Source organism: Antechinus flavipes, chromosome 2 (genome assembly GCF_016432865.1).
Source record: "Antechinus flavipes isolate AdamAnt ecotype Samford, QLD, Australia chromosome 2, AdamAnt_v2, whole genome shotgun sequence".
NCBI lineage: Eukaryota > Metazoa > Chordata > Mammalia > Dasyuromorphia > Dasyuridae > Antechinus > Antechinus flavipes.
This window is the reverse complement of record NC_067399.1, coordinates 310,222,440-310,237,110: the sequence shown is the minus strand read 5'-3', so window position 1 is coordinate 310,237,110 and position 14,671 is coordinate 310,222,440. Positions and strand designations below refer to the sequence as shown.

The 14,671-nt window shown below is 38.0% G+C and overlaps 1 protein-coding gene and 1 long non-coding RNA gene across 5 annotated transcripts in view; one reads left to right on the top strand and one right to left on the bottom strand.

Annotated features, from left to right (window-relative positions):
- The window catches only part of GTF2A1 (general transcription factor IIA subunit 1), a 49,391-nt gene extending 45,741 nt beyond the window's left edge, over nucleotides 1-3,650 (bottom strand). For all 4 annotated transcript variants that reach the window (XR_007950607.1, XM_051977464.1, XM_051977466.1 and 1 more), the window contains exon 1: nucleotides 1,130-3,650. Coding sequence is in view for 3 of the 4 variants with exons in the window: in XM_051977464.1 (XP_051833424.1) it covers nucleotides 1,130-1,159 (30 nt within the window). In the remaining variant the exon portion in view is untranslated. The remainder of the gene's footprint in view (nucleotides 1-1,129) is intronic.
- Nucleotides 1-14,671, top strand: part of LOC127549440 (uncharacterized) — a 113,335-nt gene that overhangs the window by 425 nt on the left and 98,239 nt on the right. The gene's annotated exons all lie outside the window — the stretch shown is intronic.

The following is a 14,671-nucleotide window of genomic DNA, read 5'->3' as shown; positions in this document are numbered from 1 at the left end:
GTGACTGCTTTTTGCAAACCTATGTGACTGCAAGTACCAAAAAAAATAAAGAGACACGGGAATGGATTGGAGGATAAGGCAGCGTTTAAGGCAAAGGGGTGCCTTGGGTCAATGTAATTTTCTTTTCCTCTTGCTAGTCGAAGATATGACGGGATTTTGTTTCCCCTACGCCATTTTAACGATTCTAAAGGAGATGGGACAAGTGCTTTTCAACCTTTTTAAAACGTAAAATGGCCCCATCCAGCACCAAAGAAACTAAACACCACAAAACTCAAAAGATCGCCTCATACTTCGTTCTAGTCCAAGGCATTCTCGCTCAAAAAAAAAAAAGGAAAGGGAGGGGGGGGATAAGCAAAAAAAACATCCCCCCCACCTCCCAGCAAACTGGATCGGGGCGGGGTCTGGGAGATTAATCTTCCCCAAGACCCGGATTTTTTACCCTCGATCGGAACTAAATAGTTGAGTGTTGCCTGGCGGGACGAGCCCGCTCCAGTCGGCTCGGGCTTCGGGGACTCCCGGAGCCACTTCTCTCTCCTCACTAGTCTAAAGAGATTAACATAGATTTCGGTTGCCCCGGAGGATCGGACTCCTTTCTAAACTCCTCCCTCTACCATTAACTCTCCCCCCCCCCCTAAAACAAAACCAACTCTCCTTCCACCAAAACCATTTTATGGCGGTTTTTTTTGGGGGGGAAGGGGACGGAAGGAGAGAGTATCTGCCTCCGTCCCCTCCCCTTTCTCAAGTTTTTAGCCTCTTCTTCGCTCGAGTGGTGACTAATCTGAGGGAAACCTTCCCTAAACCCTGAAAGCACCGAGAGCCCTCCACTTACTTCTCCCCACCCCTTCTCAAGACCCTTCCATCATGGAGAAGGAAGGGATCCCCACCCTACGCCCCCCCATGAGCCCCACATTCTTGCCTCCACCCCAACCCCCCTCCCCCGCCCTCGGCCCAGGTCTTCCCTTCGGCGGGAAGAGGTGGCGGCGGCGACAGCAAGAGGCTGAGGGTGGGGGTGGGGTAGGGGGAAAAGAGTTGAGCCCGGCTAAGGCTCCTGGGCCCCCAGCCCGCGCCCGCCCCCGCCGCCACCCAGCTCCGGCCGTGGCCGCCACCGGTCACCGAGTCACATCCTTACCACGGGGTTTGTATTTGCCGAGTTCGCCATTTCCACACACAACACAACAACAAAAAAATAAAAAAAAAAGAAATTAAAAAAAAGAAATAAAAACAAAAACAAAAGACCCCGACTGTAACCAGATCACCGAGATTAAAAAAAAAAAAATGAAAAATGAAATCGAATCCCGAAGGTGGAGTAGGGGGAAGGGGGGGGGCGGTGAAGGGAGGGGATCCTCCGGGAGCTGAGATCTTCGAGAATCGCCCTTAAAAAAAAAAAAAAATCGACCCTTCGGGGGTCCAGGGGAGCGTTCCCCGCCCCCCGCCCGGGGCAAAGGAGCGAAACCGCCACCGGTCGCCGCCCCCCGCGCTGCCGCTATCGCCGCCGCCGCACGGGCTGCAGCCACCAGCCGTCTTCTCCGCCCGCTTCTCTCCTTTATATAGTGAGCCAACGAGCTGCGCGAGCCACCACCGTCGAGAGACAGGGGCAGGAGGAAGGGGAGGGGAAGGGAGGGGAGGGAAAAGGGAGGAGGGAAGGAGCGGAGTAGAAGAGGGAGGAGTAAGAATGGGGGAGGTAGGTAGGCGGTGCGAGACACCGCGAGAGCGGCCGGGTGCACGCACGCGTGGGGGCGCGCGAGACTGCCAAAATGACTCGCGGTCGGCGGACGTCTCCGCACGGTGCGAAGGTGGGGAGGGAACCGAGGCTGGGGAGCTGGGAAATTGACCGGCTTACTCCCGCCCCCCCCCACTCCCAATCGCCTTTCGTGCCGGGGTCACGTGGCTTGCCTCCGCCGTGACCCAGGCGGAAGTTTCTTTTTGCGTCTCTCACTTTGGTAAGATAAGAGTTAAAAAAAAAAAAAAAAAAAAAAAAAAGGCTAAACCGGCTCCAGAGAAAGGCGGGAGCTTCAATCGAAGCAGCTTGCGAGTCTAGGAGCGGTCGCCCGTTCTCTAGTCCCTCGGGGCGCGCAGCATGAGCTGGGCGAAATTTCAGAAGTGGCGCTTACTTGAAACCCTGTTAGCTCTGGACTTGGGGGGTAGGCCGATGATTAATTGATCATGTGACTCCTTTTTCTGTCCCACCGAGCCGGTCACTGATTTAAGTTTCGATCTGCGGAGTCATCACTCCAAAAACCGAGAGACACCTGGTACGAGCTCTCCCTGCTGCTGCTTGGCTAGAGCACCACGTTCGCGCTTCTCCGGAAGAAGCGCCTACAGTGTTCTGTCCCGAAAATATCTGCTGCACGCAATTCCAGTAAAGGAGATGGAGCATAAGGTTTTGTTCACTTATGGATGTATAATTTTTAAATTAGATGGGGTAGAGCGCTCCTCTCCAGCTTTTTTTTTCACATATTAACACATTTGTCCTTTATTACTTTTAAGTCCGATTAGTAGAAATACGTTAGGTTCATATTATCTAATTTTAGCATTCTATTGGCAATTTGTCTTGGAATAATTTCTTTAGTTCTCTGTCATCATCAAGAGACAGCATCAATCTTTTCTGATTTTTAGTATTTCTAGGGTTTACACACTAAATTCAGTTCAGCAGTTTATTAAGCCACGTGAGCAACCCCGACTCTCTCTACCACTTCAATTCTTGAAATGCTCCACATCATTAACTAGGTCGACCAAATTGCATCTCCCAGGCCACCTCTCCCCGATGTATCTTCATTATTTTAGAATGTAAATTCTTCAAGGCTAAAGGATAGCTTTTTTTTTTTTTTTTTTAATTTACCTACTTAGCACTGGTCTTGCCCTATAGCGAGTACTTAAGTGCTTTGGCATTCAAAGCTCTTCATAAACTGCCCGTCTCCCCTTCCCTCCACTTTTCCAGTCTTTTTACATCTTAATCCTCATGCCAAGGTCCCTCTCAACTAAAATACTCCAATTCTGGGGCAATGGCCTCTGTGATTCCTCAAACAATACCCTCAGCCTCCCGACAAGGGCTTTTGCACTTCCCTCTCTGTATCTGGAATTCAGTCCCTCATCATTTTCGCCTCCGGATTTCTCTGGTTTTCTTCAAATCCTGGCTATATTTTTACCTTCTACAGGAAGTCTTTCCTGATGCCCCGTAATTCTAGTGCTTTCTCTCTGTTGATTATTTCCCATGTATCCTGTATGTAGCTTGCTTGCACATAGTTGTTTGCATGTTGTCTTTCCCCATTAGACCATGATCTTGAGAGCAAGGGCTCTTTTATCTTAGTATTTCCATTGCTTAGCTGGCACATAAATGTTTATTGACTGATTCATTAATCTACTGTATTTAAAGGTCCATCCCACTCTTAAATCTGTGTTCTTAGGGGAAATATGCCTCATGGAATGGCATTCTTTAAGTAGTAATTTTAGTCCTAGGTATTCTCATTATCCATGGATGTATGTTATTTGCCTTTACTTAAGAAAACAATGATATGTAAAAATCCTAGACACTATGAAGACAGAAATAGTGTTTAGGGTATAAGCACAACAGCCTGAATTGAAAAGTTCAAAGGCCGCATTGATCCAGAATGCAAATAACCAGAAGCCGGCCAACTCAGATTTTTTTCCATAATGTTATGCAATGATATCATATTATAAATCATCATTATGTATGATTCTGAGTCATCCAATTACTAGATCTAGGGAATTGGGGAAAGGATCATATTTGGCACTAAGTAAGGCTGAAATGACATTTTTTGTAGAAATGAAATCAAATTCAAATGAATCAGCAAGAACAGTCTTAAAAGTGGGGGGGGGATCACAAAATGTGGCATTTGAAGGGGAAAAATTACTGAGAAAAGATCTCCTCTTCATGAAGAGGAGAAATGAAGGTTGTGAATATAAGACCTTGTTCAGCCTCAATTAAGCAAGATATTTCACTCTTAACACTCTCCAAATGTCTCCCTAAGTCACTACCCATCTAATTGGTCACAGCAAAGCCAAACCACACAGAAGCAGAACTCCCTAAAAGCATGAATTCCATCTATCATCTAAAAATCATTGAATGTGTTTTATTATGTTTTGATCTGTGTTAATCAATGTAGCAAATTATTTGGAACATAACGTTTTTGTTAACTTTAAGATCATAACAGTACTGGAAAGTACCTTAAATATCTAGAATAATCGTCTTTTATTTTGCAGGTAAGGAAAATGAAACCATGAAGAGGTTAAGTGATCTTCCTAGGTTCACAGTAGTAAATAGTAGAGCAAAGATTAGAATCCAAGGCTATTTAGTCAACAATGCATCTTGGATTCTTATTCCAGTGGGATTAGATCATTTTTAGAATTAGCTAGGTGTTTTCCATAGTGTTGGATAATTCAGAAAGACCTAAATTTGAATCCTGTCTCAAATATTTGCTTTTTATTGTGTCTTAACTTCATGACCCCATTTGGAGTTTTCTTGGCAAAGATACTGGAGTAGTTTGTCATTTCCTCCTCCAGCTCATTTTACAAATAAGGAACTAAAGCAGACAGGGTTAAATGACTTATACAGGGTCACACAGCTGAGTGTGAGGTTAGATTTGAATTTAGGCCATCTTATCTCTATGAAAGGATGGGTTAGGAGGTGTCCTTTCATATCTTCATTTAAGTTCTGCTTGCTCATAATTTTGCTACATTTACTGTTTTTTTTGGTGTATAATTGTTATTTCCATTTATACTATTTTACTTACCATTATTTTCTTGACTGCTTATTTCATACTTTATCAGTTCCTATAGATCTTTCCATGTTTCTCTCTTTTCATTTCATATGTCAGTATGATAATAATTCATTACATTCATGTAACACAGTTTGTTTAGCCAATCCCCATTCGTAGACATTGAAATGCTGCTATAAATATTTTGACATATATGGGAACTTTTTTTAATTGATGACTTTCTTAGGCCCAGTAATGGAGTTTCTGGTTCAAAATATAAGTACATTTTAGTAATTTTATTTGCATAATTCAAAATTGTTTTCCAAAATGATTATACCATTTCACAACTCCACCAATAATGTATTAGTGTGCTTATTATTTCACAATACCTCCAACACTGATTGCCATATTTTGGTCATTTTTGTCAATTTGCAGAGAATAAGGTTAAAATTTCAGTCTTATTTCAGTTTGACTTTCTCTTGTTTTAGAGAGCACTCTTTCATGTGATTGTAAATATTTTGCAATTCTTTTGAAAACTATTCACATCCTTTGATCACTTATCCATTGGGAAATGGATATTAATTATACAAATATATGGCTATTTATGTATGCATATTGTAGTTTCTATATCTTAGATGTCAAATCCTTATCAGAGAAATTTTTTATAAAGATTTTTTTTCTCACATAACAACTTCCCTTCTTATCTTAGATGTTTCAATTTTGTCTGTTCAAAGGCCTTTCAGTTTCAAGTAATCAAAATTATTTTATTTTTTGCAATTGGCTCTATTTCTTGTTTGGTTAAGACTATTTTTTACCCATAATTAAGGAAGACATATATATTGCTCTTCTAATTTTTTTATAGTGTGATATTGAATATTAATGTAATGTGTCCTTTAGGATGTACTGTGTAAGATGGCATAAGAGGTTTGTTTAAGCTTAATTTAGCCAGACTTCTTTCCATTTTCCTAGCAGATTTTACCAAATAAGATGTTTTTTACCTGGGTAATTTTTGTTTTCCACATTATCCAGTGAGGTTACTGAGTTCTATTGTTTCTGAATCTCTTTTGTCTTATTTGTTTCATTGATATATATATATATATACATATACATATTTTTTTTTTACCAAAACTAGATGATTTTGATGACTGCATGTTTATAAAATAGTTTGCAGTCCAAGAATGCAATTCCCCCTTCATCCTTGTTTCTTCTCATCATTTCCCTTGATATTCTAAATCTTTTGTTTTTCCAAATGAATTTTATTATTATTTTATGGGGTTCTATAAAATATCTCTGATAATTTGATTGGTATAACATTAAAAGGCCATGCCAACATACCAAAAATGACAATCTTACTATAATTTGCTTATACTTCTAACTTCACAAAGAGTTGGATACAATTAAACTGAACAATAGTAAAAAGAGAGAGATTAGAGGCAGGAAAACTAAATAGGAGGTTATTACTATAATCCAGACCCCAGTTGAACTATAGTGATGGTTATATGAGTAGAAAAGAGATGAATTTGAAAGAGGAGGAGGTAGTTAAGAGTGAGGTGAATATGTGGGGTAAGGAAAACTAAGAAGCTGAAAATGACATTAATATTTTTAACTTGGGTGACTGGAAATATAGTGGTATTCTTAACAGAGATAAAAAAAATTCAGAGCAGTGGTGAGTTTTAGGGAAAGATAAAGAGATCTGTTTCCAACTTGTTGAATTTGAGATGCCCACAGGATATGGAGTCTTCTACATATAGTTGACAAGTAAACCTGTGGTATCTGATGAATTCTCATATATGTACAGGTTGACTTTGATGAGAGGCACCTCTATCTCAGACTACAATAAAGGAGAAAATGTTAAGAGGTTATGAGATATAGAGAAGGGAAAAATAGGGCTTTTAGGGCAAATGGTCCTTACTTTTTCACTAGAGTATAGGCAATTAGAGGAGGTATACAGAAGGAGCACCAATAGGAAAGAGAACTCTCAAGACTCCCTGCTGGAGCCCTACTCAGGGCAGCTTTGAAAGTGATCTAAACCAGTGTATAAAATGAGTATATATGGCCCTTCAAGCCAAATATTGACTTAATTTTAAAATGTAATATTGTCTGTTTTATTGCATTTTTATTTATTTATTAAATATTTCTCAATTACATTTTAATCTGGTCACACTCAGGAATATTGTGGATTACATGAGAGGCTGATATACCCACAGTTTGAATGTTAAATTGTTGTGAAAACAAAAGTGTTAAACTTTTGACTTGAACTATTCAGATTTGGAGGGTAAGGGGGAGAGGTTGCTCACAAATGGATATTGTTGTTTTCTTTGAGTTCTTAAATGAGTTTTATTTATTTCTTTTAACTTTGTAAATAAACTTGTTCATGTTTTGAGCCTTGTCAACCTGTGTATTTGTAATGGGAGTTGGTGTCTATGCCCCAGGAGAATTAAGACGAGATATTAAAGTTCCTGTATTGTCTGATTAGGAGCAATGAGGCAGAGAAATGTGAAGTTCCCCAGGGTTACCTAGTCTCTGCTTTTCAGAAAGGAGATATTTACAAAAAAGGTAAGAGGTCTTACAACTTTAAAGATCTATGTAAATAGAATCACAAATATTAGATAGTTTTCAACTTTTTTTCCCCTAGTTTCCACGTAAATTACCCTTCTTCTGTTATGAGAGCATAATGAATTTTAGTACCAACTAATTTAATAATTTAATATGGTTTTTAGTTGGAGAGTCATCAGAAATTTATGTACAAACATCTTTTAGGCTGGTTTATTTCTATATAGCTAATCTCATTCAGTTTATATTGTCTTAACTTTTATTTCAAAGGGTCTGTAGTTTCTGTATCCTCACAATAGGACAATCAAAAATAAACACTCAGCCTCAGAGAGAGAGACAGAGAGACAGAGAAGGAGAGAAGGGGAGGAGAAGGAGACAGACAGAGAAAAAGAGAGAGAATGAATAACTGCTATTTCCAGCCATTAGTAGAAAGGAAGATCTATGAGGGTCTTAACACTTGGCATTTATCAACGTGAAGGTCCTTTAGAATGGCATCCCTGGGATTATCATAAGATAGTATATGAACAGTAATGAGGAGATAAGAGAAAAAAAATGGTATATTATCATATCAGTGAAAATCTTATTCTATTTATCCATTCAAGGCTTACAGTCACTTGAATTGGGACAAACCTCCAGATAATTAATTCACTTGATGTGGAAAGTTCAGAGTGAAATGAGAAAGGATCATAGCTACTTGATAACCCAGGAAAATTTTCAGAGTAAACAGATAAAGTTTGAAGGACTACAGTTTAGAAATTCTACTTTGATTGTAGACTTCACAAAAATGTTGAAAGAATATAATAAACAATCAATATAAAAATACTTTGTAAAAGTTAAAAATATTAGGTTATCTGAGTTTTATTTTGACTCTACTGAAAAGTTTTAGTACATCATCAAAACAAAAAACATCATGTTCATTTTCTGACTTGTATCATAAAAAATAGTCTTTATTCTTGTCCTGAGGGATTCCATTCTGTGTGAATTTGGTATCTGAGGTTTACTACCACCTTCCTTCTCCCTTTGGATCCTTGCCCTAGAAAAATTAAGCAAAAGTTTAATATTTTTACTATAGGTGATGAAACAGGTTCCCCCAGGGAAGCTCCCAAGCCCAGTTCCCAAGGCAGTTTTGTTCTTGAGTAACTCTCTGCTTCCATGACTCAGGAAATGAGCAAGAACCCTACCACCCCCCCCCCCCCCCCAAGATCTCCTAGACTAGGACAGAGAACCAGATTTTTTCATTTCCACTGCTGTACACTATGAGTGGTTAATTCAGAAGTACAAATCATTTTGGTACAGTAGAAGGCAATCTCTGGACCTACATTATATATAAAAAAGGTTAGGTGTAGGCATAAAATCTCATGTTACTCAATTAACTCAGCATAGATATGAAATCTTAATCAGTCTCTTCAAAGACACTCCTTTATTTTACCTCCCAGTTGGGTAAGTCCCAGGCCTTTCTGCCTCTTCTCCCAGCTCTTTGGATTCCCAGGTTGAATATGTCTTTGGAGAAACTGGATCTTCTTCCTTCTACTTTAAAAATCAAAATTGTTGTACCTGAAGCACTCTATATTCAATTTAGAGGTGTTCTTCTGGAGAAATCTCAGCAACTAAGCTTTGTTTTGAGAGTTTGAGTTTGCTGCCAACATTTCATGGCTATTATTTAAAATCCCTTCAATCATTTCTCTCTATTTTTATTTTTAGTGCTGCCACCATCTACTCTAATCCCAATCAGTTCATATTCTTGGCTAAAAGTCCTTCCTTCATCTTCTCTTTCCCCTCAATAAGACAAGTGGCCTATTTCCAAAGTTGTATATTCACATTACAAAGAATTCTCCTATAGTCTTACCTGCTTCTTTCTCTTGGGGGTAACATAATAAAAAAACTTAGATATGCATTTTATCACACTCTGGCTTGAATTGGATCAAAGACTAATCAAGAAATGGAGAGATGGAGAATTTTCTCTATATCAGATACCAGATAAAAATATGGACCCCTGGATATATGTTTATCAGAATGATCACAAGTTTATCAAAAATGTCCAAAAAATCATTAGACATTTCATTTAGAAATAAGATAATTAGATTATAGATCTAAAAGGAAGGAACCTCAAAGACTAGCTACTCCAACCCTCTCATTTTATAGAAGAAACAGATTTAGGGAATTTTAAGTTATTTGCATAAAGATTTTTATTTCTTACCTAAACATACTGAAAGTTTATAATTTAAAGTAATTTGAAAATCACTTAATTCTAAAATCCAGTTTTAAAACATGCTTCTGTCATTTTTGCTGTTAAATCTAGAAGGCACCTTAGAGATTATTCACTATGACCATTTCATCAATGATGGAACAAGATTATACAGTTAATTGCAAAGAGAAGATTCCACCAAGCAGTTTTTGGACCACACAAGTTTAAAAAAAAAAAAAAAAAAAGACTTAAAAATTTTTTTTCTTTCAACTTCTGCTAGTTTAAACTCACTGTTTTATTGTTTACTCTATTCCATTCTCTCCAAGAAAGTTATGGTGATTCTAATTAATCACATTCCCTCTTTTCCTCCTTCCATTTGCCCTAGGGTTCAAAACTCTTCCATTGTTTTATTCCTCTGGGGAGATAGGTTCTACTTTTCCCAGCTGTGACCAAACTGTACTTTCTCCCCCATGGGTTTTTGTGTGTGTGTGTGTGTGTGTGTGTGTGTGTGTGTGTGTGTGTGTGTGTGTGTGTTTTGAGGAGGAGGGAGGGAACCTAAACTCACATGATTGTTATCAATTTTCTAAATCTTAAGTTAGAAGTTATAGGTTTTCTAGGAAGCAAATAATCCTTCTTCCCAACTAGGGCTATCTTAATTTTCTATTTGTATCCCTGGCATTTAGCTATCTTTGCATTATAATGAGGGCTTACTTACTTAATAAGTATTTCATTCTCTCATTCATGCTCTTAAGAATATCACTAAATTCTCTTCCTATTCACTCATCCCATTTTAAGAGAATTTCTGCTAAATTGGTGTCTCAGGTTTATACAACTAAGATTTACTAGCCATTCAGCAGCACTATGCTCTCCAGCTTTATCATGTCAGCCCAACTAAAAGCCACAGACCTAGTCAAACTTGTGAATGGAATTGGGCCATTTTATGTTTGTGTTTTCTTTCCTTTGATAAAAGATCTTTTGAGATTTCAATGAAGTCTTTCCAATCCTAGGTACCTGAGGGGTGAAGTATTGGTTACTGAAGTAGTTGTGACAAAAAATAGCACCTGAGATACATCATCAAAGAAGCAAAGCCCACATAATTTTAATTGGGTGAAGTAAAATGTAAAATAGCTCATGAGTCGCCCTGTTCCAAAAGTCCCAGCATGGCTTTGCCTCTCAACTAATTATAATTATACTAAGATTCCCTTTCTTGTGTAAAAATAAGACATACTGTTCCATACCTAATTCATGTTTATACTAGACCCCCAAATAGTATTGGTCCTCAGGAATTTTGTTTGGTGTAGAATTGAAGGACTGGGCCCTTAATTTTCTATTGACATTTTCTGATAGTATCCCCTCTCTCTACCCTCTTAGTTGTCTTTCCAACTTGGGGAGCACTTTCTAGAGAGACAGATTCTCTCTGTCTCTCTTTCTGCTTCTATTTCTGATTCTGTCTGTCTGTCTCCCTCCTTTAGGCTTACTGGGTAATTCTGGGAAAAATGGAGCTCATTTCTGCTTCTTAGCTTAACTACCATTTTTCTTCCTCACCACTAAAGTTTTTCATTTGAAGGAGGGAAATAAACTAATCTCACTTATATTCTGAATCATATGAAATTGCAGTTGAATCAAAGAAGCAAAATATTAAAAGAATGGTTTTCAAAAATACTTGATCAATTGAATTATTGACTTTTGGATTGACATATTTTGTACACAGTGTGCTTCCCCAGAAAGTACAAATAATTTAAACTAGTTCTAGGAGGTGGATGTTAGGATATCACTCATTATACAACTTCCCCTGGGCTTCTGTTTTCTTGATTTCAAATGAAGCTAATTTTACTGACCCATTTAGACATTATTGAGAGCACCTATAAGCTAATATGTACAAGAAGTATAAAACAAAAGTTTCTTGGCCTCAAGATAAAGGCATCATACCAACTAATCTTTGTTCTTTGAAAACTTTATGTTCTACAGCATATAGATTAAAAGTTATCTTAATTCAGTTCATTTCAACAAACGTGTAGACTCCTTAAACTTCTGATTCTTCAGCTCCACCTCTACAATTAAACGTAATGTTTAATTTTGCTTCCTTTCTTTAGTATTTACACTAATTATAGCCTTCCATATCTAGTGCTTTCTTTTTTTCTTTTCTCTCTCTCTCTCTCTCTCTCTCTCTCTCTCTCTCTCTCTCAATTTGGGTAAAGGGGAAAAAGAGATAATAAGGAACTGACAGTTGGAGGAATACTTTACATTTCTTAAAAGTTCAGAAAAAAAGGACTATCCTATTATATGAGCTTTCTTTCTTTTTTTTTTTTAAATAGCTTTTTATTTACAAGTTATATGTATGGATAATTTTACAGCATTAACAATTGCCAAACCTTTTGTTCCAGTTTTTCACCTCCTTCTCCCCACCCCCTCCCCTAGATGGCAGGATGACCAGTAGATGTTAAATATATTAAAGTATAAATTAGATACACAATAAGTATACATGACCAAACTGTTATTTTGCTATACAAAAAGAATCGAACTCTGAAATATTGTACAATTAGCCTGTGAAGGAAATCCAAAATGCAGGCAGGCAAAAATATAGGGATTGGAAATTCAATGTAATGGTTCATCTCCCAGAATTCTTTCGCTGGGTATAGATGGTTCAGTTCATTACTGCTCCATTGGAACTGATTTGGTTCATCTCATTGCTGAAGATGGCCAGGTCCATCAGAATTGTCATCATATAGTATTGTTGTTGAAGTATATAAGGATCTCTTGGCCCTGCTTGTTTCACTCAGCATCAGTTTGTGTAAGTTTCTCCAGGCCTTTCTGAAATCATCCTGTTGGTCATTTCTTACCGAACAATAATATTCTATAACATTCATATACCACAATTTACCCAACCATTCTCCAATTGATGGGCATCTACTCAGTTTCCAGTTTCTGGCCACTACAAACAGGGCTGCCACAAACATTCGTGCACATACAGGTCCCTTTCCCTTCTTTATGATCTCTTTGGAATATAAGCCTAGTAATAACATTGCTGAATCAAAGGGTATGCACAGTTTGATATCATATGAGCTTTCTCAAAGTAACACACCACATTTTTTTCAAAGCTGATTTGGGATTGTTTCTTGCATTCAATAAAGAATCTTTGCTGCTATAAGCAGATTAACAAAAATAAATAAGTCAATACAGAAGTAGCATGACATAATAGAATGAGCAATCAACTAGAAACTAGGAGAAAAAGTGAGATTTAAAATTGTAAACAGAAGTGTGCTGGAACTAGTTCAAACTGACTCTTGAGAGCCAATTTTTAAATTTTCAGGGTCAGCTTTGGCTTATAAATCCACAAATACAATAAATCAGAGTTTGCCTTATTGTTTGGTGGATTGTCTAGATTTAAGGAGAAAAATAAAACTGAGAGGAGAGAAGATCCTTAGATGGCTCTAGAGGATAAAGTGAGGCAGGTGTGACCACACAGCCTTCCCTCACTTAAATCCAATTCATTTGCATGTCATGGCATCATCTCCCTGATATCATGGTCCTCTTCAAAAATAAAAGATAACAACAGATTTAGAGAAATTGTGGAATAATATTAATAATATAGATGAGAACTTTTCTATTAAATTCATCAGAAACTGAAGGACAGTAAACTAAACTAACTATAAAGTACCTATTGATTAAGTTGAAAAGGCATCGAATACTTCTAATCATTGGATTAATGTCAGATGAGAACATCTCTATAAAATTCATCAGAAACTCAAGGATAGTAAACTAAACTATAAAGTACCTATTTGATTAAGTTGAAAAGGCATAGAATACTTCTAGTCCTTGGATTAAATGATATGTGATACAGAATTGGGAACATGTAGGTGGTGCAGTGAATAGCTTGCTGGCTCTGAAGTCAGGAAGACCTGAGTTCAAATTTTTAGGGTGCTTTCTAGAGCCCCCAAGATGAGGTGCCAAAATGTAATATGCTTTCTAGAGCCCCCATGCTGGGATACCAAAATATACCATCCAGACTAGCTCTCTGGAGGTTCTCGGGACCAGCCTGAGTCCTTGGTCTTAGGGGAGGAGTGATGAGGCAGGGACTCACGAGGATGGTCAAAGATGGAGTCTGTTTATTTCAAGTCCTCTCAGCCCTTAAATACCTTAGTACAATGGTTCTCAAACTTTTGTTTTCAGTATCTTTATCCTATTAAATATTATTGAGGATCTCTCCAAAGCATTTTTATTTATCTGGATTATATTTACCATATTGGAAATAAAAACTATTTTTGAATTTGTAGACCCTCTAAAAGGGTTTCAGAAATCCCCAGGATTTTTAGACCAGGGGTCCTCAAACTACCGCCGGTGGGCCAGATGTGGCAGCTGAGGACTTTTATCCTCCTCATGCAGGGCTGTGAAGTTTCTTTATTTAAAGGCCCACAAAATAAAGTTTTTGTTTTTACTATAGTCCCAACCTCCAACAGTCTGAGGGACAGTGAACTGGCCCCCTATTTAAAAAGTTTGAGGACCCCTGCTCTAGACCATACTTTGAGAACCACTGCCCTAGTACAATTATATCACTACAGCATACTGAGCATGTGCTAACTATAAGCATCCTGCTATTAATATATAAATGCTGTTCTTACTATAAGTATCTCTGCTTCATGTAGAACACCTCTCTCTCCCCGCCACTTCTCAGGAAGGCTGATTTGCCTCAAGGGGAAATGAGAGTCAAACCAGATATCATCAGCAGGTTCCCTCTGGATTGAAAGGTCTTATACCTCACTGAGAGTTCCCCCGCTGTCTGTGGCACTCTACACAAATTTGATTCTACACACTTACTAGCTAGTTGTGTGGCCTTGGGGAAATAACTTGCCTGAAAAAAAAAAGAAAGAAAGAAAAAGAAAAAAAATAATGTATTGAAATTGGGTAAAATCTTTCATGCCCTATCTTCTTTATATAAAATACCAAGTTAGTTTGAAATTCCAGGCATTAGATTGCTTGACCAACTTAGTGGTGAAAGCTATTCTATCCAAACCTTTGAGAAGAAACCATGTGAAGAGCTGGGGTGAGAGGGGGAAATTCTTTTCTCCACCTCCCCCTTGACCAAAGGAAGACATTTCAAACTTCAAAAGGTCCAAAAGACTTATACTTCCCATGAGCATCCTAGCAGTGTCTCAGTAACAGCTAATCACTTTAGGAGATGAAGAGGAAGTAAATATATTGAGAAGAGACAGCTTTAGAA